This window comes from Prunus avium, chromosome 8 (assembly GCF_965620075.1).
Source record: "Prunus avium chromosome 8, drPruAviu1.hap1.1, whole genome shotgun sequence".
In the NCBI taxonomy this organism is placed as follows: Eukaryota; Viridiplantae; Streptophyta; class Magnoliopsida; order Rosales; family Rosaceae; genus Prunus; species Prunus avium.
The window spans coordinates 2,388,055-2,413,432 of record NC_142291.1 but is presented as its reverse complement, the minus strand read 5'-3'; the positions used below and the strand labels follow the sequence as shown (position 1 = coordinate 2,413,432).

The 25,378-nt window shown below is 36.6% G+C and overlaps 5 protein-coding genes across 6 annotated transcripts; 3 read left to right on the top strand and 2 right to left on the bottom strand.

The window, feature by feature from the left end:
* The first annotated feature begins 880 nt into the window (after positions 1 to 880).
* On the top strand, positions 881 to 3,290 carry EIF6A (Translation initiation factor IF6). The gene is made up of 6 exons (XM_088246363.1): positions 881 to 1,022; positions 1,117 to 1,299; positions 1,404 to 1,448; positions 1,565 to 1,695; positions 2,578 to 2,688; positions 2,825 to 3,290. Exons 1-6 carry the CDS (start codon positions 1,013 to 1,015, stop codon positions 3,080 to 3,082), a joined length of 738 nt encoding a protein of 245 aa, XP_088102489.1. The 5' UTR covers positions 881 to 1,012; the 3' UTR covers positions 3,083 to 3,290.
* A 1,405-nt stretch (positions 3,291 to 4,695) lies between these two features.
* Positions 4,696 to 9,198, top strand: LOC110746003 (uncharacterized protein C57A10.07). Its single transcript, XM_021946197.2, has 3 exons — positions 4,696 to 5,761; positions 8,089 to 8,210; positions 8,739 to 9,198. Exons 1-3 carry the CDS (start codon positions 5,170 to 5,172, stop codon positions 9,060 to 9,062), a joined length of 1,038 nt encoding a protein of 345 aa, XP_021801889.1. The 5' UTR covers positions 4,696 to 5,169; the 3' UTR covers positions 9,063 to 9,198.
* Positions 9,199 to 9,441: 243 nt separating this feature from the next.
* On the bottom strand, positions 9,442 to 10,710 carry LOC110746004 (pathogen-related protein-like). The gene is made up of 4 exons (XM_021946198.2): positions 10,417 to 10,710; positions 10,207 to 10,339; positions 9,819 to 10,120; positions 9,442 to 9,733 (listed from the first exon to the last, which is right to left on the bottom strand). Exons 1-4 carry the CDS (start codon positions 10,552 to 10,554, stop codon positions 9,590 to 9,592), a joined length of 717 nt encoding a protein of 238 aa, XP_021801890.1. The 5' UTR covers positions 10,555 to 10,710; the 3' UTR covers positions 9,442 to 9,589.
* A 3,519-nt stretch (positions 10,711 to 14,229) lies between these two features.
* On the bottom strand, positions 14,230 to 15,884 carry LOC110772861 (pathogen-related protein-like). Its single transcript, XM_088246387.1, has 4 exons — positions 15,699 to 15,884; positions 15,407 to 15,539; positions 14,918 to 15,219; positions 14,230 to 14,630 (listed from the first exon to the last, which is right to left on the bottom strand). Exons 1-4 carry the CDS (start codon positions 15,837 to 15,839, stop codon positions 14,487 to 14,489), a joined length of 720 nt encoding a protein of 239 aa, XP_088102513.1. The 5' UTR covers positions 15,840 to 15,884; the 3' UTR covers positions 14,230 to 14,486.
* A 3,286-nt stretch (positions 15,885 to 19,170) lies between these two features.
* LOC110772859 (uncharacterized) lies at positions 19,171 to 22,579 on the top strand. Of its 2 annotated transcripts, none has more exons than XM_021977342.2 (5): positions 19,171 to 19,926; positions 20,272 to 20,421; positions 20,607 to 20,705; positions 20,978 to 21,444; positions 21,963 to 22,579. In XM_021977342.2, the coding sequence occupies exons 1-5, from the start codon at positions 19,530 to 19,532 to the stop codon at positions 22,557 to 22,559; spliced, it is 1,710 nt and encodes a 569-aa protein (XP_021833034.2). In that variant the 5' UTR covers positions 19,171 to 19,529; the 3' UTR covers positions 22,560 to 22,579. The 2 variants fall into 2 exon arrangements, with proteins under 2 accessions (XP_021833034.2, XP_021833031.2); XM_021977339.2 differs by having other exon boundaries at positions 19,171 to 20,109.
* The last annotated feature ends 2,799 nt before the right edge of the window (positions 22,580 to 25,378 follow it).

Below are 25,378 nucleotides of genomic sequence, written 5' to 3'. Positions count from 1 at the left end.
ACTAATGTGGGGCCTACTAAAAACACCTCCTTAGCAGGTGTTAGTTAATCCCGTGCAAAAGGAAGGGACTAAACAATCCCGTGCGTTTTCAGAAAAAATAAAAAAAAATAAAAATATCGTGCGTTCTGTGCTCGTACTCAGCCACTCAGTTCAAGTCCATGTAATCACCATCATCCCCATTCCGATTCAACACATTGGCTTCACAAATAACATCATCATCATTCACTTGAGATCAAAATTAAGGATGCTCATCCTCCTGCTCCCCTGTCCGTCAAATAAGCCAAGTTCTTGATCAACAATGACTCCAGAACACAATAGTTGGCCGTCGAGCTCGGACCCAATCGCTGAACAAATCCCATGGATCTGGGTCAGTGCGAGGGTTTGTGTTGATGCCTGCGATGCCTGGGCGAATCTGAAATCGCCATGGAATGGAAGAACCAAAATTGAGAGAGAGAGAGAGATGAAGAGGAGAGGATGGTGCTGATGGTTTTTGGGGAACTCTGGCTTCCCTTGCAGAGATCCAGTGGCTTGTTGTCGATGGTTTTGGGCGATTCTGGCTATGGGTTAAATAAAAAATTATTTTTATTAGTTTTTTTATTTTTTATTTTTTTTAATTAATTAAATAAACATATTTTTATTTAAGTCCCAGTCCCAGTCCAGCATTATACCAAACGCAGGACAAGTCTTATTAAACTTAGTCCAAGCCAAGTTAATCCATGACAGTACTTAAGCATAATCCATGCCAAGACAGTCCTGCGTACCAAACGAGCCCTTAGGGTTAAGTATTAAGTTGGATGACCTTGATTGTCTTTTTACACAAGAATAAAACTTACAATTTAATGATTTAAGTATTGGGGTGAAAAAGTGTAGAGTTTAAATAGAAAATTTCTTGGTTTTATTGGGTGCCCCTATTTATACAAATAAAAAACCCTAGTTTTCCTCTTCCCGACCTCAAACAGCAAAACCAGAACCCTAGCTCATAACAAATTCATACCTGCGTTGCCTCGAATCCATGGCTACCAGTAAGTCTTTCTTTTCTTCATCATCGTTCTGCGAATATTGTTCTTATATATGTTCCTAATAATAAATAATGAAAAATTAATTGGGGCTATGAAGGGTTGCAATTCGAGAACTCGTGCGAAGTTGGGGTGTTCTCGAAGCTGACGAATGCCTACTGTTTGGTTTCCATCGGAGGCTCCGAGAATTTCTACAGTACATTCGAGGCCGAGTTGGCAGATGTCATCCCTGTCGTTAAAACCTCCATTGGCGGCACTCGCATCATTGGCCGCCTCTGTGCGGGTATTCGTTTCGTTTCAATTTCTTTTGATGTGCTTCTTATTTGGTATTATTCTAGAATTAAAATTTATGGATATTGAAAAAAAGTATTTAAATTTCAATTGCAGGAAACAAAAACGGCCTTCTTTTGCCTCACACGACCACAGACCAAGGTTTTTTTTTTAATCTTTGTATCTTCCTCTTTCTTTTTCTTTTGGGTATTTCTGTTTGATGGTTTTTTTGTTTGCTGTTTTGACTTACTGAGCTTCTTTTTTTATTGAAAATCAAGAACTCCAGCACTTGAGGAACAGTTTACCTGATCATGTTGTTGTTCAGCGCATTGAAGAGAGACTATCTGCTCTTGGAAACTGTATTGCTTGCAATGATCATGTTGCTCTTACACACACTGATCTTGACAGAGTATTTTTTTTCTACTTTATCCGAAGTTTGTTTTTTGGTTATTTCGTGTTTAGTGTTTACTTTCCCTTGCAAAAAAGAAAAAAAAGAAGCAGAGTTTTTCTGTGAATTCAAAGCAAATAACCTACAAAGTTCTTCTCCCCAAATAGACCCCAACCTTTCTGGAATCATAGGAAAATTGGAAGGCATCATACATCTATCCTAAAATCAACCCTATTTAGCATGTAAAAGTATTCACTGAGGTTACTGCAGAACAAGTAAGATCCCCCCCCTTTAAGGAAAATTAAAACTCAATGAGGATTTGGTTCATCTCACATGCACATGTCATGGGCCATTGGGCATCCTACTTTTTTATGCTATATAGACTTGTATGTATTGCGAGTGATTATATTGTGTTATACATGACTATTCAGCAAAAGTTTGAATTTGGTTCAGAATCAATATGTAATTTTGCTCGTTAAAGAGGAATTGAATAGGTGAGATACAATTTTGGTTCCTCCACCAAGGCCATTTAAACCTTCTAATGTCTAAGGCTTTAAAAGCTTTTTTAGGCATTTTGACTGTAGAACCAATTCTTTGGAAATGTTCTAAGGTGAGGTTCTCAAGCTTATATTTGGGTTGTTTGTATGTTTTGACTGATATCATATGGATATGTGGCAAGCAGTGTTTCATGTGCTTGTTGCAAGCAGACTTTGGTTCTCATATGAACTTAGAGCCATGAACACCAATTAAAGAGAAACTCAAGATCTTGATAAATAAACAAAGCTGCAGTGCAACTTTGCAACCACCCTTTTCCATTTAGAAGATGACATAAACCTTTTGAATTCAAGTAAATTTAAGATTGCTTCTGCATTTGTTCATGTATTTATTTGTTGTTTTGCTCAGGAAACTGAGGAGATGATTGCAGATGTACTTGGCGTGGAAGTTTTTAGGCAGACGATTGCCGGTAATATCCTTGTGGGCAGTTACTGTGCCTTCACCAACAGAGGTGGCATGGTAAGAACATGTTTTCTTGGGCTGGTGTTTCTGAGGCATCTTTTGTTGAAGATCTTTAATTTTTGTGTGTCATCTTTTCTTTTTCTTTTTTCCTTTGATTCCACTATAAATCCTAATTTTGAAAACACTTGTGCAGGTTCATCCCCACACATCTGTTGAAGACTTGGACGAGCTTTCAACGCTTCTACAGGTTCCTCTGGTTGCTGGAACAGTCAATCGTGGCAGTGAAGTGATAGCTGCAGGCATGACGGTGAATGACTGGACAGCATTCTGTGGGTCAGACACCACTGCCACAGAACTCTCAGTTATTGAAAGTGTTTTCAAGTTGAGGGAAGCTCAACCTAGTGCCATTGTGGATGAAATGAGGAAATCATTGATTGACAGCTATGTCTGAGCTAAATCTCTGTCCTAGTCCCATGAATAGCTGCTGTTTTCTTTCTTGTTAATGGTTATAAAACAAAATATCTTTTTAAATTCTAAATCATAAGAACTCTGGTGTTGCCAAGTTGTATAATTATGTTGCCAAGCTGTACAATTTGTCATAACAAACATGTTTTTGCCTCTTTTCTTCCCAAAAGTATCATGTTTTTAGTTTGTTTTCATCCTGCTGGTAGGAGTTGGTTGCTAGTTGCTTGAATGCACTGGATGGTTTGGAATTGTGTGTAATTGTCTGAAACCAATCCAAATCAGTCTTGACTTGAAAAGTAGTGGAACAGGTTTATGTGGGCTAATTATGTTCTTATCTTAGGTTCATTGTGATCAGTTGGATCATATGTGCCATTATCTGTTTGCGTTCCAGTGGTAAATGGATCTACAAGGAGAGAGCCTGTCTAAACCATCATCAAGATTCTTGCACCAGTATTTTCTCCCCATTCAGGACTTCAGATTCCTTGCATTGTGCATCATGTTGTAGCTTCTTTTTGAACTCTGGACATGAAGGTTTCAGGACCAGTAGATGTCGTTTTTTTCGCGGTTAAATTCCTACTTCATTATGTTGTTGCACGCTCTGATTAAATCCCTGTTTTGCTGCCTCCTGTTTTCTTCCACCGATTTGTTTAGTTTTTAGTACCCGAACCCCTCGTGCTATCTCATCTTCAATGCTTTCATGCCATTTGATTTGATGTGCCAATTTTCATATTTTAGTACATTAAATGGCAAAAATGTTAGAATCAGAAAATGGCACTGGCACAAGAAAAGTACCGTGTAGGATGGAATCATTTGAGATTCTCTCTCTTAGCTTCGAACCTTAAGCCTTAATAAAAGGGTACATGCTTTCTAGTTTCTACTACCAAAGTTACAAACCGGGCCTTAGGGTCGGGTCCTTTTGCAAAATAATAAAATAAAAACCAATGATATCGACGGTCTAGTTTGGTGTCCCAATTTTTTATTTATTTGATTTCATCTACCAATCTAATCCAAGGCAAATCGCACATAACCAAAATTTATAATGCTAAGAACTAAAGATATGAAAATTATATTGGAAACCAAAATTACATCCAACATTCCCATCTAGAGGGATTAGACATGAAAAATTTATTCTCAAAAAGTTCAATACACGAACCAAGACAAAAGAGGTGAGATTAGACATGAAAAATTTATTCTCAAAAAGTTCAATACACGAACCAAACAAATCCTAAAGATAGGTGTTTTGGCCCTTTAATATTGGGCAATAAAACAATAAAAATATTTTAAAAATTAACGTGGAAAAACAGCCAACCCAAGCAGAGATTTTCAACAAAACCTAACTGATTTAAAATGGTTTCACCAAATTATTCCATGCTTATTTCTTTGGCACGAGATTATTATTATTTTTTGTTATAGATTTTAATTTTTCATTAAACACTATAAAATCAATAAACTTGGTGACGGCAACTAATTTTTATTGGATACATTAACTCTTTCAAAAGAAAAATAAATAATATACACATTGACTTTAGACAAATTTTGTTTAATTAAGCAATATGTTTCAAGTCTCAGACAAAAATAAATAAATAAAAGAAAATGTTTCAAATCTGAAAAATAGAAATAAGGAACATTCAGAGTAAAATTCTTCTTCTTTTTCCTCCATCAAAGTCAAATTCAAATCTCAAGGAAACCTCTAAAGCTTGGATCTTCCCTGTATTTAAATAACAAAAGAATCACTGAAACCTGAATGTTCATCTCAGTTAGAAGCGCACACAACAATTTCACAGACACCAGTTTCGGTGAGCTCTCTCTCTCTGGTTCAGCCTGTGCTTGATTCAGTTGTAAAATTCGTTCGCAAATCCCTATGATTCTCATTAAAGCTGCAAACTTTATAAATTCCACTGATGCGTTGCAACCTCGATGTGGAAATTGGTTGATCTCCCTGTGTAGTTGTTCATATTGCTCTGTATTTGTATCATGAAATTCATGATCACCATTACTTTTTTGCTCTAAATTTTCTCCTGGGCATGGTTTGTTCTATTCATTTATATCCGCGTAAGCTGGATTTGTACTATAATGAGCAATTATCCATTTCGGCCTGGCAGTCCTAAATCCTTCACAGCCTACCCAAGAGGTGACTTTGATTTAGAATCTGGAACCATTAGAAGAACCCGAAAGCATAGGCATTCAACATTGCAACCCATCAAAATGATTAGGTCCATTGGAAACCGCCTTCAGTATTATTGTAAGCTGCACCCACTTTTAGTTTTCACCATCTCCTTGTCAGTTGGGGTCACAATTCTCATACTTTTCTCTCTATATGAGAGCCGGTTTGAAATGATGGCTAGCTATAAAAAATTTGACATGGGTTCGAATAGTTATCCATTGCCAAATCTTCAGAATCTAGTCATGGTTGCTGGGCACTCAGTTTATACAAGCAGTAGCTGTGGAAAAGTTGATAAGGAGGATTCTTGGTTTTTGGAGTCTTATCAGAAGAATCCAGGTCAAGCTGCAACTTTCTTGGCGCATATACAAGAGGGAATTGAAGTCGCAGCCAAAGACGATAGAGCTTTGCTTCTGTTTAGTGGTGGAGAGACTCGAAGAGATGCTGGTCCTCGGAGCGAGGCACAGAGTTATTGGGCAGTTGCTGAATCAAAAGGATGGTTTGGTGAGTTACTGTATTTTTCTTGTATTAGACATGTTTTGGTATGCCTTGTGTAAAATATGATTCATTTTTACTTTAAGACTTAATGGACTGCCAATTGTATGAAGCATGATCTATAGGATGCTGTTTAAAATGGTTCTCATGTACTTGATTGTTTATGATCTTTTTTGTTTTCATTTTTGTTGTTATGGCCATTATGTGCAGTTTCAGTGAATGTACAATAAGGCAATAATTTCTTATCTGTGTTTTGGGTGGCCTGAAGCATGGCCTAAAGTTTTGCTAGAACCTGGATAAATTTTCAGCAAGGTATTAAGTTACAATGGAATTTTTGTTTGGAACTAATCTTCTTTTTGTATTCATGCATCTCGGGGTAAAGCATGCTGCATTTTGCAATGTTTTGTAGTCGAAATTTAACTTGAAGAAATTCATTTGTAGAACTCTAAGAGGAAAAATCAAGACAGAGATGTACTGCTTTAGTCCTCCTTCGATAGAAGAGGTTTATAGAAAAGAACAAAAAGAGATGTTTAGTCCTTGCTGGTGGCAATTTTTATTCAGTTTATTATAGAAGTGCCAAAGAAGAAAGGTTACGCAACCTAGTTTGTTACAATATACACCAAATTTAAATGTTGAATTCGTGAGTTTACTGCTGATTGATCTAAATACTATATTGACATGAATTTCCGGAAACATGATGATTCGTGACAAAGCTGTCATGTTGATTGCATAAATTATTTTCACTTAAGACCTTTAGCAAACTTGAATTTCCGGTCAAAAGGGTAAAGCTAATAACTACGCATGGAATTTCTCTTTGTTGACAAGGCTATTAACAAGATAAACCAAAATATACAAGTTGTGAAATGATAAATTCCTTGAAGTTTTTTTAGCATTGAATGCTTTATTGCCAACTTCTATAAAAGTTTAGGTTTCAAGATGAGCTCTGGAGTTTAAGTGATATCTTTACTAGTGGGAATTATCATCCCGGGAAGAGATATACAGTACATGCAAGTTGTGTACTGTTCGTATTAGATTTACCTGAGTCTTGCTTGGATTTCATTTGTCATATTGTTTTTGGATTTTGGATGAATACCTTAATGTTATATGAAAAAACTAAAAATAGCAGTATATATGTTTGAACTCTTGTGGATATCTGTAAATAATACACATTTGACAGTATGGTATGGAAATTTCCGTCAGACTGGAAATATCATGCATATTCTGGTTGCACAAGGATTAATAGCTATCAAATAGGTTATAAAGATAATAGTACTATTGTCATAAATTGTAGAAACAGAGTTACAGAGAACTGTCTAAATAGTATTTCTTGCTTCTTTAATGGAGAACTGTCAAAGGAAAAAGAACACAAGACTTTGCAACTATGAGTGCGAACACCACCCAAGCTTACCCTTACTATTACTGTTTTAGTTATTACCACACTCCTGGAAAATTGACTACTGCCACAGACAGCTCCGCCTTCACCTCCTCCACTGTGAACAACACTTTACACCACTTTAACCTTTCGCTCCTTCTATGTCTATCACTTCCACTGTTGCCTTCTGTCTAAATGTCAGTCAATTTCCACTCTGGTGCACCGTTGTTCTCTTCCACTCTTGAAGTTACTATAACAAAGAATGGTAAGTTTACGAGTTTTTCATCGATTTCATCATTCTTGGTCTAATGGCAGAAGTTTTCCTGTTTTCAGTTGCATAAAAATTATGGCTACAGGCAATACTCTGTGTTTTGGCAAATCATATACCATATTGGAGTGATCATGGGCAATTAAGTAATCTGATGTATGCAAAGGAATGGAATTTGACTTCGTTTAGTTTTATTATTAGTATTTTAGGGATCTGTGTTTTGTTTCTTATGTTATTCCCTTGTTCTCATACTATCGCTTCTTCTCTCTAAGATCCTCCCTCTTATTCTCTTTATTTATTTATTTTTATAATCTCTCTCTCTCTTTTATTCTGTTTCTTTCGCATTTTATCTTCTCTTGTTATTTTTTGTGCGTGAACTACTTCTGGCGGTTTCCTTTTATATTAAGTCGATTTTATTTATGCTGCCACATAAATGTTCTATTCTTCATGTTATATGCTTCTTTACATTGTTTGTAATAGATGCTTTACAAGCAATTGTTCTAATATTAACTGTAATGTTTTATTCTTCCTTTTTTTTTTTTTTTACTTCTCTCTCTTTAGTGACAAGTTTTTAGTTGCTTTTGCAAAGGTTAAGAAAACATGATTGTACAACCTTAGTTTAAATGCATGTTGGTCTGAAATATCTTTTATTGATTGTTAACTCGTACACAACTTATGCCATGGTGGCTTCTTTAGGCAAAGAAGATTTGAGATCGAGGACACTCACAGAAGAGCACGCAAGGGACAGTTTTGAGAATCTTCTCTTCAGCGTGTGCCGGTTCCGAGAACTTACTGGCGCATATCCTCATAATATAACTGTAAGCCTATTCTACCCTAAATTTGTTTGTCCTGTTTGAATAAAAAAATACAGGTATGATGGATGAAAATATTATAGACACACAATTGAGCAGTGAGCACCCATTAGCATAAAGAGCACCTATTAGGCTGAACACCCATATACATATATAGGTATACTTATGCATACGTATGTATGCGATTATCATGAATTTACTGTAAAATTTCGTTAATCTGCACATTCATGTTCAGATGTGATTATTTAGATGATTTATGCAAAGTTGTCCAGATGATCAAGATAAACTGGCTATGAGAATGTTTGCATATCCCATACAAGAGCGCAAGACATCTTAGAGTTCTACAAAACAAAGAGAATATTTGTATTTTAGGGATCTGTGTTTCGTTTCTTATGTTCAGATGCGATTATTCAGGATCTCCTGCTTTGATACCATAATGGAGTTTTTTGGTTTACCATTGTTCTAAAAACTTAAGCTGTTAGGATGTGAACCAACAATGTAATTTAAAATCTAACATGATTTGTTGTAAACCAGGTTGTTAGTTATGATTTCAAGGAGGAGAGATTTGCACATCTACATCGGTCTGCAATTGGCTTTCCAGAGTCGAGGTTCTTCTACGCTGGTACCCCAGCAATTTCTACCGCAAAAGAAGCAGCTCGAAAAGGAGAAGCAATTGTGCGTGCTCAATTCCAAGACGATCCATATGGCTGTCGAGGTTCACTTTACCATAAAAAACTAGGGCGTGATCCGTTTCACCGGTCTATTCCCTATCCAAATGGGTGTCCTGAAATTGAAGGTCTTTTCAGATATTGTGGGACAGATCCTTATCCAGGGTCCCTTCCCTGGCCTAAGAGTTAAATCAATCTGAATATACTACAGCCCTTGATCTATAAAACAGGAGGATCCACCTAATATTTACAATAATATCTTCTTTTTCTTTCTAAACAGTATCTCTAAATCAATATAAAGGTATATGAAAGATGAATATTTTTCAGTGGTCTAGTGAAATATATTTTTGGGCACTGTATGAAGTAATGATGGTAGATGGCTCTTTATAGCCTTGTAGTTACAAGGTATCTCAACAAGTCGAGGCAATGGTTGATATTCTCTACATTTTCAAGTTGATGTAACATCAATTTTAATCACCCTTTAAAGTTAACTTGTGGCAGATTTGCATGGCATCCACCATCCATGGACTTTTACTTGAAATATTCTATGCTCTATTGCAAGAAATGTATACTGATATCAAGTCCTTGAAAAATTAAAGAGCAGATGTCAAAACCCCATAGGGGTGGAGTATACATTGTATGCCAATCTGGGCATTGATTATTCATTGGTGCTTTGCTAGTGCCATATTATTACATTGTGGCGGTTAGCTTGTGAAGCTACCCTGTGTTCCTCAAGAATGGGCAAGCTAAAGCTGCCTCTTTACTGGAACTGTCAAAGCTTGCTCCCTTCAGAAGGCCTCCAAGAAGTTCTCCGCGGTCGAAAAAGAACTCAACCTTTACTATTTTTCCATGTTCATCCAACTGCAACAAAATCTGATCGATAAGTTCCATGAAAAAGTAGCTAGAGAAAAGAACCATAATATGTGAGGCAAGAAGATATGTTTACCTCAAAGTTTGCCATCCCAAAGAGTTCAACCTTTTCTCCAGTAGGGGCATGACCTTTGAAAGGACCATCCATGTAACCCCAGTGCCTGAACTTGTATACGATCAGTGGAGGACCAGAGTAAACATGGAGAATCTCTAGAGCAAACCCGCGCGGAAATGCGGTTGTGAAAGCCCTATGAGCTGAATCCACCGTTTCTTCTGCCGGGTTGTAGCACCGGAACTCATCTGGCAATGAGGTTTGCAGCAAAGAGTTGTAGCCTCCCCCAAGCTTTCGCTTCTCTTCCAAACTCACAGCTTTCCTTCCTGTAAGTTACAAGCACAATTTATGGAAACAGGACTTTGAACAGTGTAATGATGAGTCTTAATATATTTGGTGATACAATAGTTACCATTTAGGCTGAAAGTGTACTTCTTAGGATCACTTGCTTTAAAGTCTTCATCCCTTGTTTTATGGAACATCTCCATTTCCCATGTCTTTACAAGGTTTTGCACTTGTTCTTCTAGTGATCCCGGAGGCCATATCTTCCATCAAATTGAAAAAGAAAAATAAGATATCTTCAACATAAATATTATGATGAGAGAGAGAGAGAGAGAGAGACCTTGGTTCTGCCTTCTTCAAAGAGTTTGTTCACAGCACCATAGTTAGGAGGGGCACCATACCTCCATTTGGTGTTCTTTTCTCCTTCTCCATGCAAATAGCAACGATAACTGTCTCCCTTAACTCCTGAAGAGGCCATCTTAGCTTCTTAGAACCTAGAAATTTGAGTACTCTATGACTTACAAAGAGGTCCTTAAATATATAACCTAGGCGACAAAAAGAATAGCCTTGGTATCAAATTCAATGACACTATTACTGAGCATTTCACTACTACTAGTCTCTAGTATATGATGGCATATATATAAGCGGAAGGAGGAATTTATTATCAAATATTGCAGGATTAAAGAGTTCGTGTTTTTCACCAAATTATTATTATTATTTTTTAGTAGATAGCGAACTACACTAGGCTAGACCCCATTGATCTACACTGGATAACAGAACAACAAAAATAGTGACAAAATTGAAAGTGATTGATATTGTTGTTTTAGTCCGCTAGTTTATAGCGAACTAAATCAGCATATATGGTAGAGAGGTGTACATATCTTGACCAATTCAATGGAGAAGCCAGTCTCTGTCTGTAGTTGATGCTTCAAACTTTTATTTTTTTTAGAGTCCAACAACAATAACAAAGAAGAAAGATGATTCCAAGGTTTGAAAAGTTTTGTGCAAATTCTGGGGGAGTAACCAAAATGAATTTGTCATCCATGCGGTCCGTATTGGCGGCCGTCCTATCACTATTGTCATATTAGGATAATTTGACGCTGCCAAAACTACTCATCTAATGATACATACTCTCCTTGTGAGACTTTCACTTATACTAAAAAAAAAAACCTATGTATAAAATAATAAAAAGACGAGAAAAGTTGGTGTCAATTTTGACAGCAAAGTCTCAGTCTTTATTTTCACCCAGGAATAGGTTGTTCGGTTGAAAAAAATTTGTGATGTCATTTTTAAATGTTGGAGCTGTACATGTCTTTTTAACGTCTCGGCTAGAGATACTATTAATATAATCAATTAACCACAAAATAAATTAAATTTACACCTTGTTCTTTTAATTTGAAACATTTACCATCATATATACTGTAAAGTATTTTTTAGTTATATGTGTCAAATTTTCCAGGTTAACCGCAACCTGGCTCTAATACCATGTCAAATTTTCCAGGTTAACGGGCCGAGGGCCCACTCCAACAACACCGATACTGTCCCCACTTTACCACCTGCACAATCCTCAGGTGTGGGGTTTTATCACAAAAGGCCTCGGTATTAGTTGGAGTGGGGTAATTCTATTTAAAGTACTCTTTCTCCTTCCCTCTCTCCGATGTGGGACACAATTGGTTTCAACAATATGTACCCTTACACATACTTTAATCGTCAAAGAATTTCAAATTCATGTGTTTTATTTTACTTTATATTATAGTTAGCGACGTCCTTTCCTAAACCTTTTATATGACCTGATTAAGTTTACTTAAAAATATAATAATTAGATTTTACCTTGAGTAAAAATCTACCAAACTTTGGCTAATTTTATGTTTCAGGTCATTTTGCCATGGTGATGATAATTTTTGTTATAAGATTTGTAGTGTAGCATCGGGTAAGAGGATCTATGCTTTTAGTAATCAAGGCCTCCAAAATCTCATGTGCAGATGATGGGCTGATCGACCAGGTAAGAGGATCTATTCTGAGGGACGGACTCAGGATTTTAAAATGGGGTGGGCTAGATTTACCTTATTGAACTGTTAGATTTTAAGCTTATGGAATTGATATATATATAATGTAAGAATATATCATTTTTATTTTATTTGTTTAAAAGACCTATTTTACACCAATAGTGCCAACTAAGGTCTACCATGATGAACAAAAATGAATTGAAAGAAAAGAAAATTCATAAGAAAATTCAAAAATGAAAATTTATCATCACAAAGATAGAGTCAGATAGACACACGACAACTAAAGATAACACTACAATTATCCGATTAGTTCAAATTAATATTTCTGCTATAAATGCAATTAACATTTACACTAACTATAAGAAATAAAAAATAAAAAAAACTCACCTGGGCTACAGCCCAGGTTGTACAAGTCATAGGACCGTCAGGGTCTAGTGAAACACATCTCTCCTTGATACTACTATGCATTTCGATCAGTTGATTCTCTCTCTAGTTGCATGCGGATTACATCAATGTAATTAACTAAAACCTTATTAATTTGTCAGCAATTACCAATCTAACTAGTTTCCAAAGTTGAAGGTGGAGACGGATCAAATTTTTGGTTCATAAATTTCATGCTCCAATCAATTAATTATAACAATAAATCATCAAGACTCCCTAGTTCTAATTTCTTCAGAGTGGCAATCCTTTGGATTAGGTAACGAGAAAGGGTGGAGAAATGAGTTAGGATTAGAATAGATCATGGGTTGGAACCTTTCAATGTAAAATAAAAATTAAATTTTGTTTTTGCATTGTTTTGCACTTTAGTAGTTTTTGTTACAATCAAAAAGAAAAAAGAAAGTAGTTTTTGTATTTAAACCACGACACACTTGCTATAAAAAAATAAAAAAAAATTATTACACAACAAAAGTTGTTGGCCAAATCCTTCAAACTGACAATTATACTAATCAGTTGGGGTTGGAACGAGTAATTATAATGTACTGGTATTTTTCCAAAATTACCCCTATTTATGAGTTAATGTGTTTTTTTTTTGGGGGGGAGGGGGGGGAGAGGTAATTTGGGAAGATCTCCAAATGATTGTAATGGATGTAGGAATTAATTTAGAAACTTATTTGAAATTAAATATTAAATTCAACATTAACGTATTACTAATCTATTTTACGACTAGTAATCTATTTTTGAATTAATGTTATTTTCCTTTTATGAATTACAACCAGTAATCTATTTAACGTATTAGTAATTTAAATTCAATATTAAATTTAGGAATTAATGTTGTTTTCCTTTTATGAATTATACGACTAGTAATCTATTTTATTAATAGTGTACATTTTAATTATGTTGAAAAATAATTTGATAATCTATTTATTTTTTGTTTTTTAAAAAACATTTTTTTAAATGAACCTATTTTTTCTCTAAATAATGTACCAATTTTTTTTTCTCTAAATAAAGTACCTATTACTTGTTTTATGAAAAATAATTTGATCATCTTTTAATTGTTTGTTTTATGAAATTTTTTTTATAAAAATGAACCTATTTTTTCTCTCCAAATAATATACTTATTTTTTTCTCTAATAATGTACCTAGTAAAACAATTTACCTAATATAATGAACCTATTTTTTCGCTAAATTTTGTATCTATTTTTTTTCTCTCAATAATGTACCTTTTTTTTTCTCTAATACTGTATACCTAGTAAAACAATCTACCTAGTATAATGAACTTATTTTTTTCTTCTAAATAATGTACCTATTTTTAATTTATAAAAAATATGCAAAAATTTCAATTATACAAAGCACCCATTTTCTATAACTTATTGTGTACCTATTTTTAATTTATGAAAAATATACAGAAATTTCAATTACAAAGTAATTGACTTATTTTTTTAAATTTTTTTGGTAAATAATATACCTATATTTTTATACGTATATATTTATATTTATATTTTTCATGTGTACATTATTGGATATGTAATTACATATTATTTTTTCTTGGTTTGCAATTTTAGGGTTGATATGTTAGAGGGAATGACAACCAAAAGAAATGGGGTGATTGATATGCTATTAATAGGGAGTTTTAATTACAATTATGGCAATTAATGAAATGCTTGGAATAAATTATAAATAAAATAGAAAGTGTGATGGCAAGGATGTAAAAATATAGGAATACTATGACCTCTTATATCCTACTGGTCGTTTAAGTTTGAAATTGGGTTTTACACAGATTTATAGAATGATGGGTATATGTCTAGTTAATAGAAATTATAGGGACCTATATTGGGCAAGCCCTATGTTTATTTTATTCAAATTGCATATGCTACAAGGTTTTCCAGTACTAGCTAGCTAGCGATCTTAAACCATGTGCTTCATGTTTGCTTCTCTCACGAGAGCTCCAGATGCAGGTAGCTAGCTACCCTGTGCTCCTCAGGATAGGGCAACCTGTTGTCATCTCTCCAGCATAATTTTCAATTTTAGCACCCTTCACCAGGGCTCCAAGAAGTTCTCCAGGATCATAAAAGAACTCCACACTTACAATTTTCATATGCTCATCCACCTGTTTAGACCAAATAAATTATTAAGAGATAAGTAGAGAGACAATTTACACAATCATCAATTATAATCTATAGCTAGATATGTGTGAATAATGCAGGACATATATATTTATATATTATATAAGTGACTAATGTTAATATCAGTGCAACACGAGGTACCAAAACACGTAAGTAATGATCTATACACACGATGCACGCATCAGTCATCCACGCACATGTGGAATGCCCGTGTGAGACTGATACTAGCACTCGCGAATATGATAAATGGTTGTCTTGGCCAGGTACTTACCCCAAAAATTGCCATGCCATAAAATTCTACCAGTTCTCCGGTAGGGGCATGGCCTTTGAAAGGGCCCTCCATGTAAGCCCAATGCCTGAACTTGTAAACTATTTGTGGTGGCCCAGAGTAGACTTGGAGGATCTCCACAGCAAAGCCACGAGGGAAAGTAGTGGTGAAAGCTCGATGAGATGAATCTTCTGTTTCCTCAGATGGTTTGTAGATCTGGAATTCCTCTGGTAGAGACGACTGCAGCAATGGGTTATAGCCTCCACCCAGTTTCTTTATATCTTCCAAACCTAATCCTTTTCTCCCTGTAAATTTTATGTGTGATTCAAAATGTGAATTAATTAGTACTAATACAAATTTCGAAAGCTAGATTTTCTTTAATTATATTATCTTATTTAAGTACCGCTTTTTGCGAGATTTGAACTCATGATTTTCTCCGGCAAAATTTTCTTAGCTTGTGGTAATAATGAAAGAGTATACATATATGCGTACCATTTAGGCTGAGAGTGAACTTTTTTGGATCTATTGATTTGAAGTCGTCGACGCATGCCTTGTGGAAAAGCTCCATTTCATATGTCTTCAAAAGGTTCTGTACCATTTCTTCGAGTGACCCAGGTGGCCATATCTTCAATTAATTACAAAGTATATGATACTTTAATCAGAAAATATAATAAAATGCTACAGGAAGATATTAATGATCATAGAATTAAACACAAAATTCTTACTAAAAACGAACACACAATTAAAGAGAGAGAGAGAGAGAGAGAGAGAGAGAGAGAGAGACCTTGGTTCTGCCTTCTTCGAAGAGCTTGTTAACAACATCATAGTTGGGAGGGGCACCAAACCTCCATTTGGTGTTCTTTTCTCCCTCTCCATATAAATACGAACGATATTTATCTTTCTGATCAGCACTTGAAGCTGCCATTTGATCAACTCTTTTTTTTTTTTTTTACCTGAATTTTTATGGTACAAGGAGGGGGATCTTATAGAAATGCATGTAAACAATAGAGTGCCTTGCATGTGTGGTGCCGTGCGAATACTGCTCACCAATAAGAATTACAGTCAACTAGTCTAAAATCCTAGTCAAACTTTTCTTATTAAAAACTATAAGTGGGTTTCAGGATCCAACTTGTTCTACTAATAATCACAAAATTTGAATTTATGGTTGACTTACATTTTCAGAAAATATAATAGCCCGAAAAATGAAGAGTAAATATTAAAAGAAAGAAAAAGGAAGAAACGGAGAACGTGCAAAACAAAAAGGGGCATTATTCTTCAATGGAAGGACTGCTAAATTTCTACGGTTTTTCAGAGAGGAAGAAGGAGGTTTAACGCTGAACCACAAAGGCTCGGTGCTTTGAATTTGAGAAGTTTCAACTGGTGGCGGCCAACTGTTGAAATTCTAGGGTTTTTCACAGAAGAGGAGGGGGGGTTTGCAAAGGAGGAAGACGAAAGGACGATAAATATTAAATGGCTGGGTTTGTTTTTTTAATTTATTTTATTTATGTTTTTATTTTTGCTGTGTGAAATTCTTTTATTTATATAACAAATTATGTGACTTAAAATAGATGAGATGACAGATGACATGTGTTGCCATATCATGTGCCACATGTGTTGGTATCCAAAAGTTGGTAAATAAGTTGGTGCCCGTAGCGTTATTGTAAGAATTAGCCTTAAAAGTATTGAAAAGTAATTCATCTAACAAAGTTTTCAGAAGTCATTAACCTTTGGATACCCCAAAACTTTTAAACACTTTTTAAAGTCACAATTGAATACAACTAAACTTTTAAAGACTATTTAAAAGTCATAGTTGAATACGTCTAGACTTTTAAACTCATTAAAAGTCTTTAAAAGTTATAATTAAATACACCGCCCTTAGACTTCCATCCAATTTTCTGTTAATTATAAGGGTAAGTTTGTCATTTTACAAGGACAATACCAAAAAATAATAAAGAAGATGTAAAATCATGATTTTTTTTCTCTATCTTTTTTTATTCTTTTTCATTTTCCTTCTTCTTCCTCTCTCTCTCTCTCTCTCTCTATCTCTCTCATTTTTCCTTCTTATTCTTCTCTCCCTCTCACTTTCTTTCAAGAATCCGATTCAAGTGCAACCCATATTTTGATATCCTTGTGCACCCGCCCCAGATTCAACATCAGCCTGTTCAATCTGAAGAATTTCGTCCCAGCCCCGAACCATTGTCCACTGCACCTCCAACCAAACCCAGAATGAGTTGGACACAAGAACTTCATGAAGCCTTTGTGGAAGCTGTGAGAAGTGACAGATTCGTTTACTAACAACACTCACAATCAAAGAAGAAGAAGCAAACAGTCGTGGCTTGTTTAGCGGAGCTTATTTTAATTGCATTAACCTCTAATGGGGCGGCATTTTGTTCTATCCTTCCGGTGGAAACTTGGTCCATAACTTCTCTTTGGGATTGAAATTACTAGGCTTAAGATCCCTCACTATCAAATCATGCTTCCCAATACAGTATCTAAAAACCAAAAACACCACAACATCAAACACCAGCCTCCATTGATAAAGAAAACCCATAAGCAAAAAATCACTCCACGACTTGTAAAATCGAAAAATTAGAAAAAGTACCTAATACCCAGTTGAAGATTGAGCATCAAATCGCAGTTCTTATGCCCTTTTGATATGGTATGGCCAGGCTTCTTGGGCTCGCCAGAAACCTGTGCCGTTTCAGTAGAACATCGAAGCCTCCACATTATCGATAATATCACAAGTAATATCCCTAGCTTCCCCATCAGATTCCCATATACAAATCCTGGGAAAAGTCCTCTCCGCCAAGCTCCCTCTAGCCCCATCCATTCGTAATCGTCAGATTCGTAGCCCTAAAAGCCCCAATGTCGGTCAAGCTCTGCTCCTTCCTTTTCCTCTTTTTTTTTCCTTTTCAGTTTTGTAGTTTTAACAATTTAATTATTTTAAACTTTAAAAAAAATTAATTTTTAATTGAACAGTGAGTCACGTGCCTAACATGTGACATTTTGACAGAAAATTGGATGAAAACTAACAGCAGGGGCTAAATTGACCATTTAAAATAATTTGAGGGCTAAATTGGCTGAAAAAATAATTCAAGGTGTACATTTCGACAGTCGAAATAGTTCAAGAGGGTATTCGGCAGTTTACCCGCATGTAAACAATAGAGTGCCTTGCATGTGTGGTGCCGTGCGAATACTGCTCACCAATAAGAATTACAGTCAACTAGTCTAAAATCCTAGTCAAACTTTTCTTATTAAAAACTATAAGTGGGTTTCAGGATCCAACTTGTTCTACTAATAATCACAAAATTTGAATTTATGGTTGACTTACATTTTCAGAAAATATAATAGCCCGAAAAATGAAGAGTAAATATTAAAAGTAAGAAAAAGGAAGAAACGGAGAACGTGCAAAACAAAAAGGGGCATTATCCTTTCAGACATCTCAAGGGTTTTTTCTTAGATTTTCATTAAGAAGTGTGGAGGAGATTAAGGCTTAGCCTAGTGTTTAGGTGTGCTCTCAATTCCAAGCCAAGTCAAGTCAAGTGGTCCCAATCTCAAAGGCTTAGTCAAAACAAGGGAATACGCATACCATTCTCAAATTGAACTCTTTGTTTTTGGTTGGTATATTTTCATTGGTCGAATCCTGTGAGTTGATGTCAGTTCCGGGAGAAGAATGAACCGTCCTCCATGCATAATATCCTGCAAGAATCGCTTAAAAGAACACCAAGATGAACCTCAGAGGACACATTTGGTTTTGCTTTCTGGAAATCAGCACCAGAGAGAGAGAGAGAGAGAGAGAGATTGAAAAAACCAAAAAACGAGACCTATTAGTTGTGTTTTCTAAGGATGATGGGGAATAAATAAAGACAGCCAAAAGAACGAAAGTCTTTACTTTTTTAAGGTTGAAATTAATTTATATGAGAATGAGAAAGCGCGTAGTTGGTAATAGAAGTTTTCTTGTGCGGGTTGCTTTCAGACTTTTTTAAGGTTGGTGTACATTTCGTAATTCGTTGTATATAATTGGTCAATGGTAGGTGGCTGGCTTATCAACTGCTTCTATTCTTAGTTAACGTTTTCCAAGACATACATAAGAGACGTGCGCACCACTATCTCAAAAATAAATAAAATACAACAAAAATAATAATAACTCTGAAACTATTCCTCCTATATTCAATTATTGATGATTTCAAAACACACGCATAAGTTCTTATCAACTCTATAAATACAAATTTTGTGCTTCAGGCACATGTCTTTCAGGGACTTGCTTCATGCAATTTCAATTGTTTAGGGATTTTTTTTTTCTTAGATTTTCATTAAGAAGTGTGGAGGAGAATAAGGTTTAGCCTAGTGTTACGCGCTTTCAATTCCAAGCCAAGTCAAGTCAAGTGGTCCCAAGCCTTTACTAAATTTCTGAACTTTTCAATTTCTCTGAGATTCTTCTGTGTTCTTTTCTGAATTTCTGGCTCTTTCAAGCTCACTTATGCTTCCTAAAGGTTGGCTTATCGAAACCAGTTTTTCAACAAGTCACCACTCTCTCTCTCTATGTTATGCTTATGATGCAATTTCCGAAGGCAAGGCGACTTTAAGTTGAACCAGTTTTTCCCCGAAGGACCCCATGGAAGAGAGTCATGAGGTTGAAAGAGAGAGAAGGGCACTGGATCAAATGAAAGGGCCATATCGATGGGCCATGTACGAGGACTGGGAACGCCTAAGACGATATTACAAGGATAATCCAACCAAAGTACTTGATCCATTGACAACGTACAATGACAATGCACTTCACCTTGTAGCCTTCGCTGGACGCATGGACGTGCTGCAGTTTTTGATTGCACTGATAAGAGAACCTCAGATGTTACGCCGTGCGTTGACAATGAAGAATAGCCATGGCAACACCACTCTACATGAGGTGGCGCCGTCTGGAAATTTGGAAGCCGCAGTGCTCTTGGTGGATCTGGATAACAACGTTAGGGATGAGCTTGCTGATGTTATGAAAGATGATGTTAGCAATGAAGGTGTGCTAGATATTCGAAACCAGTTAGGAGAGACCCCAGTCTACAGGGCCGCTTCTTTCGGCCACACAAAGTTGGTCCAATATTTGGTCAAAAAAGTGGGCCACATAAATATAATGCCGCACTTGCAAAGAAGTAGTGATCAAACATCCATTCTTCATAGCGCAGTCATTGGCCAAAATTTTGGTCTCTCTCTGCAAATTTTGACAATTAATTGCGTTACTTTCTACTTATTTTGCAAAAATGATCTATGACTCATGTAAACCTAAAAAATAAATGATTTGTATTGTTGAAAAAAAATAGACGGTGATTTGTTATTATTACTAACATGGTTTACCTTCAATGCAGAGACTGCTCTTTGGTTGCTAAAAGAGTACCCAGATCTTGCGGACAAAAAGGAAAGCAATGGACTGACAAGTCTTCAATTGCTAGCCCAAATGCCATCTGTCTTCCAAGCCAAATTTCGCAAAAGCATATGGAAGATGCTCATTTATAAATGTACCATCTACTCTATCTCTATTTACACTCCCATAGTGAAGTGCAAGAGGAGCAGGGAGTGCATTTCTCTTATTATACTACATATATAACTGTATGAAGCACGAATAGTGATCCCTTTATTTATGCATGCTTTTCTGATAATGCTAATGCTAATCTTTATGCTCCCCTTGTTTATATACATTTAGGCCTTTTTAATGATGATAATATTGATCGGATCCCACCAAATGACTTGGAGGGCAGGATCAATCACCCTTGCCAATCTAGTTGTTCAAAGACGATTACGAGTAATTCATCTAACTTTCAAAATGGGCCATATATATTTGTGTGCGATATATTTATTAGTGTATATATAGTTCTATTCCGTCTTGTTCTATTGAGCAATCCCTCAAATAATCTTGTTTGAGTGACATCTTGTGAGGTCTATTACAAATTTTAGTTCAACTATCTGAATAGACAATTTAGATTATTGAAATACAATGCTGAGTGGATCTAAGTAACACTATGTTCCCTTCATCAATATATCTCTACTGAATATGCATGATATGATTATAACCAGGATTCGAAAGCCTAGGAAGCCGTATGATGTTCGAGAAAATGCAAAATGAAAAATCACTCTTGGAACTCACTCATTTGCTGGTCGAAAAGGACTATTCATGGATGGCATCAAGGGAAGATGATGTTCGCCGTGATGATGATAGGAACCATACCCCATTGCTCATAGCGGCTAGAAACGGAATATCAGAAATTGTGAAAAAGATGTTGGAGTTACACCCTCAATCGGTTGAGGCTCACGATATTGATGAGCAACAAAACATTTTGCACGTGGCCATTATGCATCGCTGGATGGAGATCTTTAAGCTTATAAAAAAGAGCAAATCAATAACATCAAGGATGGCTATGAAGATTGACAACAATGGCAACACCATATTGCATCAAGCTGCAACTATGGTATATTACTCAGCAGACACTCAGCGCCTAGGTGGTCCAGCGTTACAATTGCAGGACGAATTGCGTTGGATGGCGGTGAGTGTCATGAGTTATGTAATTAATTGAAGTTCATATACTAGCTAGGAATGATGCATGCATTTTCTTTATTCAATGTTGTCGTCTATGAGTTTTGAACTCAATACCTCCTCCAATAAGGCACAGAAACTCGGTGCCACTACACCAAACTGACATAGATGCATTTAAAATACAAACTATCCCCAATAGGGTAGGTAGTTTAATAATTTTTATTTATTTATAATATACGTGATAGTCTAAACTACAGGATAGGGGGTTATTTTCTGTTTCCTTTCGTTGGCTAGTAAAGCACTTTTGTTAAGTTAACGATAATCAAAATATGTATGAAGTTATTAGTTATTAATTATTTTGATAAAAAAAGATAAACATCTTCCAACCTTACAAAGAGAAATACCACTAATTAACTAGTTATTTTAAGTATAAACCTGCTTATAAATTTATTTGTTACTTGAGCAATGTTCATGATGGTGCTTGAAATGATTAATCCTCGCCTCATCAATTTTTCCATGTGTGGCTAGCGTGTGAAAAAGATTATTTCACCTCGTTACATCATGAAGCACAACAGGCAGGAGAAGACAGCGGAGCAGCTCTTCAATAGTGAGCATGCAAAACTTCTTCAGTCGGCTCAAACATGGATAAAAGAGACTGCTCAGTCATGTTCGACTGTGGCGGCTTTGGTGGCCACCGTTGTCTATGCAGCCGCCTACACGGCTCCTGGGGGTAATGATTCAAACGGGGTTCCTGTTCTCCGGGATTCTTCTTTCTTCTTCACATTTGCCGTTGCTGACACCGTCTCGCTCATCAGTTCATTGGCTTCTTTGGTCACGTTTCTCTCTATCCTGACATCGCCGCTTGAGTACCAAGACTTTTATCGTTCTCTTCCATTCAGGCTGCGTTTGGGGTTCACCCTTCTGTTCTGCTCACTAATAACCACCATGCTCACCTTCACTGCTACTATTTTGCTCTTGATTCATCCCCAAAAGAAATGGACAACGTCCCTCATTTTTGTTGTTTCATTTCTTCCTGTCCCCGTGTGTGGCCTCATGCAGCTTCCTTTGTTTAAGGGATTTTCCCAAGGTTTGAAATACATTTTTAAGAAAATTACCAAAATTTAAATTTAAATTTTTTCCCTGTATGAGGAAACTGATGATAATAATATGGATGCTTGGTTGGGTAAGGCCTATTATTTGTCAAATTTAGGAGGAAATGTTGAAGGTTGAGTAAAGAGAATGGAGAGTGCAGAGAATTTGGGAGCTACACATATTTTTCTGATTTCAACTTGTGTTCATTCTATTTCACATCAAAACATTTATACATGTAATTATCCTATACTAATACAAAAGTTCCCTAAAACATTCCATGAAACATTCCCTAAGACAAGGATTACATACTTCAAGAAAAGTATTCCCTAAAACAAGGAATGAGACAAGTGTACCATGAGACAAGGATTGTCTTGTGTTTCACAAGATGACAATTGCACAAGATGCCAATACTTCTAACACTCCCCCTCAAGTTGGTGCATAGATATCACCAATGCCCAACTTGATCAGTGAGTTGTGGAATACTCTGCTAGAAACTGCTTTTGTCAAAATATCTGCTAGCTGGTCTTCGGACTTGACAAACGGAAGCTGAATTTCTTTATTTTCAAGTTTTTCTTTAATGAAGTGTCGATCCACTTCAACATGTTTAGTGCGATCATGTTGGACTGGATTGTGTGCAATGGGTATGGAAGCCTTGTTATCACACTGTAGATGCATTCCTAATGTAGGTGCATATCCAATCTCTGTAAGCAATTTCTTCAACCAAAGGAGTTCGCAAATTCCTTTGGTCATTCCTCTGAATTCGGCTTTTGCACTAGACAAAGCAACAACATTCTTACTTCTCCAAGTAACCCAGTTACCTCCCACAAATGTGAAGTACCCTGATGTTGATCGTCTATCAGTGACATTCCCTGCCCAATCTGCATCTGTATAGCCACTAATATTCAGATGACCATTTTTTGAGAACATAAGTCCTTTTCCTGGTGCGGACTTCAAATATTTAAGAATCCAAAGAACCGCATCCATATGATCTTCACTTAGACAATGCATAAACTGACTAGCAACACTTACAGCATACGCGATGTCGGGTCGGGTATGGGATAGGTAGATCAGTCGTCCCACCTATCTTTGATATCTTTCTTTGTTAGTGGGTACTTGATTGGGATATTCCCCAAGGCGGTGATTCTGAACGATTGGAGTGTCCACCGGTTTGCAATCTAACATTCCAGTTTCTGTCAATAAATCTAGAACATACTTCCTTTGTGAGAGAAATATGCCTTGCTTTGATCGAGCAACTTCAATGCCCAAGAAGTACTTGAGTCCACCAAGATTTTTCATTTCAAACTCCTTTGCCAAACATTGTTGTAGTTGAGAAATTTCCTGCTTATCATTCCCAGTAATAATCATATCATTGACATAAATGATGAGAGCCGTTACCTTTCCTCCCTTGTGTTTTAAGAACAGAGTATGGTCAGAATTACTTTGCTTAAAACCATAATTCTTCATTGCCAAGGTAAAAGGCCCAAACCATGCCCGGGGAGATTGTTTCAATCCATATAATGCCTTTCATAATCTGCACACCACATTAGCATGAGTAGATGTGACATATCCTGGTGGGATATCCATGTAGACTTCTTCTGTGAGTTCTCCAGGGAGAAAGGCATTCTTCACATCATATTGGTGGAGAGGCCAATCAAGATTTGCTGCAATGGACAATAGCACTCGAACGGTGTTAAGTTTTGCAACAGGGGCAAAGGTTTCTTCATAGTCAATACCATATGTTTGCGTGTATCCCTTTGCCCCAAGTTGTGCTTTGTAACGTTCAATTGACCCATCAGCATTGTATTTCAAGGTGTAAATCCATCTGCATCCGACAGTCCATTTTCCTTGAGGTAAATTCTCCAATGTCCATGTGTGATTTTTCTCCAGAGCATGCATCTCCTCCTTCATTGCGTGAACCCATTTTGGATCCTTCAATGCCTCACTCACTTTGGTTGGAATATGAATTGCGGATAACTGGTGTACAAAGCCTTGGAGGGGTGCATATAATTTTTCCGCAGAAACATAGTTTGCAATTGGATACTTCGATGCCTTGCCATTATCTGGTGAATACCGAATTGGCGGTTTTCCACGGTTCTGTCTATCGGGTAATTGATATCTAACAGTTTCATCAACTAAAACAGTAGATGTAGTAGAATCACGTACCTCAGGAGTATTCTCAGGAGATTGATCAGCTGGTACTGAGATGTGAGGGGGGGTCTTCAGCATCATCATCGGTGAAGTATGAAAAAAGGTTGTGCTCTCTGCTGTGGAGCGACCGGTCGCTGGGCTCCTAGCGACCGGTCGCATTTGGACAGAGTCAATGTTCAGCTTCAGTACTTAGACGCGACCGGTCGCTGGGCTCCTGGCGACCGGTCGGATCTGGACAGATTCGATGTTCAGCTTCAGTACTTTGATGCGACCGGTCGCTGGGCTCCTGGCGACCGGTCGGATTTGGAAAGTCGAATTTCACCTTCAGTACTTCTATGCGACTGGTCGCGGGTGGGCAAGTTACATTTTCTTCTGGACTTTTGGGATTCGTTTTGCTCCAATCTTCAAGTTCTTGAATTTCCAGAGCCTCCTTGCCCATTGGTTCTATTTGTATGTCTCTTTGAGGCAGAGAGTTGGACATCAGATCATGAAAGAACATTTCAGACTCCATAAAAGTGACATCCAAAGTGACATATGTATGACGACTGGAGGGGTGATAGCACCGGTATCCTTTCTGATGGGCAGCATAGCCTACAAAGACACATCTGAGAGCACATGGATCAAGTTTGCCACGTTGATTCTTATGGAGGTGGACGAATGCCACACAACCAAAGACTCGGGGCGGAAGCATCTGAACGGAGGGC

Excerpts from the sequence above, each read along its gene's own strand:
- EIF6A (XM_088246363.1), top strand. Across the intron at positions 1,449-1,564 it reads TCACACGACCACAGACCAAG|AACTCCAGCACTTGAGGAAC; the intron begins GTTTTTTTTTTA and ends TTGAAAATCAAG. Across the intron at positions 1,696-2,577 it reads CACACACTGATCTTGACAGA|GAAACTGAGGAGATGATTGC; the intron begins GTATTTTTTTTC and ends TGTTTTGCTCAG.
- LOC110746003 (XM_021946197.2), top strand. The coding sequence starts at position 5,170 with ATGAGCAATTATCCATTTCGGCCTGGCAGTCCTAAATCCTTCACAGCC. Across the intron at positions 5,762-8,088 it reads TGAATCAAAAGGATGGTTTG|GCAAAGAAGATTTGAGATCG; the intron begins GTGAGTTACTGT and ends TGGCTTCTTTAG. Across the intron at positions 8,211-8,738 it reads CATATCCTCATAATATAACT|GTTGTTAGTTATGATTTCAA; the intron begins GTAAGCCTATTC and ends GTTGTAAACCAG.
- LOC110746004 (XM_021946198.2), bottom strand. The coding sequence starts at position 10,554 with ATGGCCTCTTCAGGAGTTAAGGGAGACAGTTATCGTTGCTATTTGCAT. Across the intron at positions 10,340-10,416 it reads TTGAAGAAGGCAGAACCAAG|ATATGGCCTCCGGGATCACT; the intron begins GTCTCTCTCTCT and ends ATTTGATGGAAG. Across the intron at positions 9,734-9,818 it reads TTGGGATGGCAAACTTTGAG|TTGGATGAACATGGAAAAAT; the intron begins GTAAACATATCT and ends ATTTTGTTGCAG.
- LOC110772861 (XM_088246387.1), bottom strand. The coding sequence starts at position 15,839 with ATGGCAGCTTCAAGTGCTGATCAGAAAGATAAATATCGTTCGTATTTA. Across the intron at positions 15,540-15,698 it reads TCGAAGAAGGCAGAACCAAG|ATATGGCCACCTGGGTCACT; the intron begins GTCTCTCTCTCT and ends AATTAATTGAAG. Across the intron at positions 15,220-15,406 it reads GTTCACTCTCAGCCTAAATG|GGAGAAAAGGATTAGGTTTG; the intron begins GTACGCATATAT and ends TAAAATTTACAG.
- LOC110772859 (XM_021977339.2), top strand. The coding sequence starts at position 19,530 with ATGGAAGAGAGTCATGAGGTTGAAAGAGAGAGAAGGGCACTGGATCAA. Across the intron at positions 20,110-20,271 it reads AGTCATTGGCCAAAATTTTG|AGACTGCTCTTTGGTTGCTA; the intron begins GTCTCTCTCTGC and ends CCTTCAATGCAG. Across the intron at positions 20,422-20,606 it reads GAAGATGCTCATTTATAAAT|GCCTTTTTAATGATGATAAT; the intron begins GTACCATCTACT and ends ATATACATTTAG.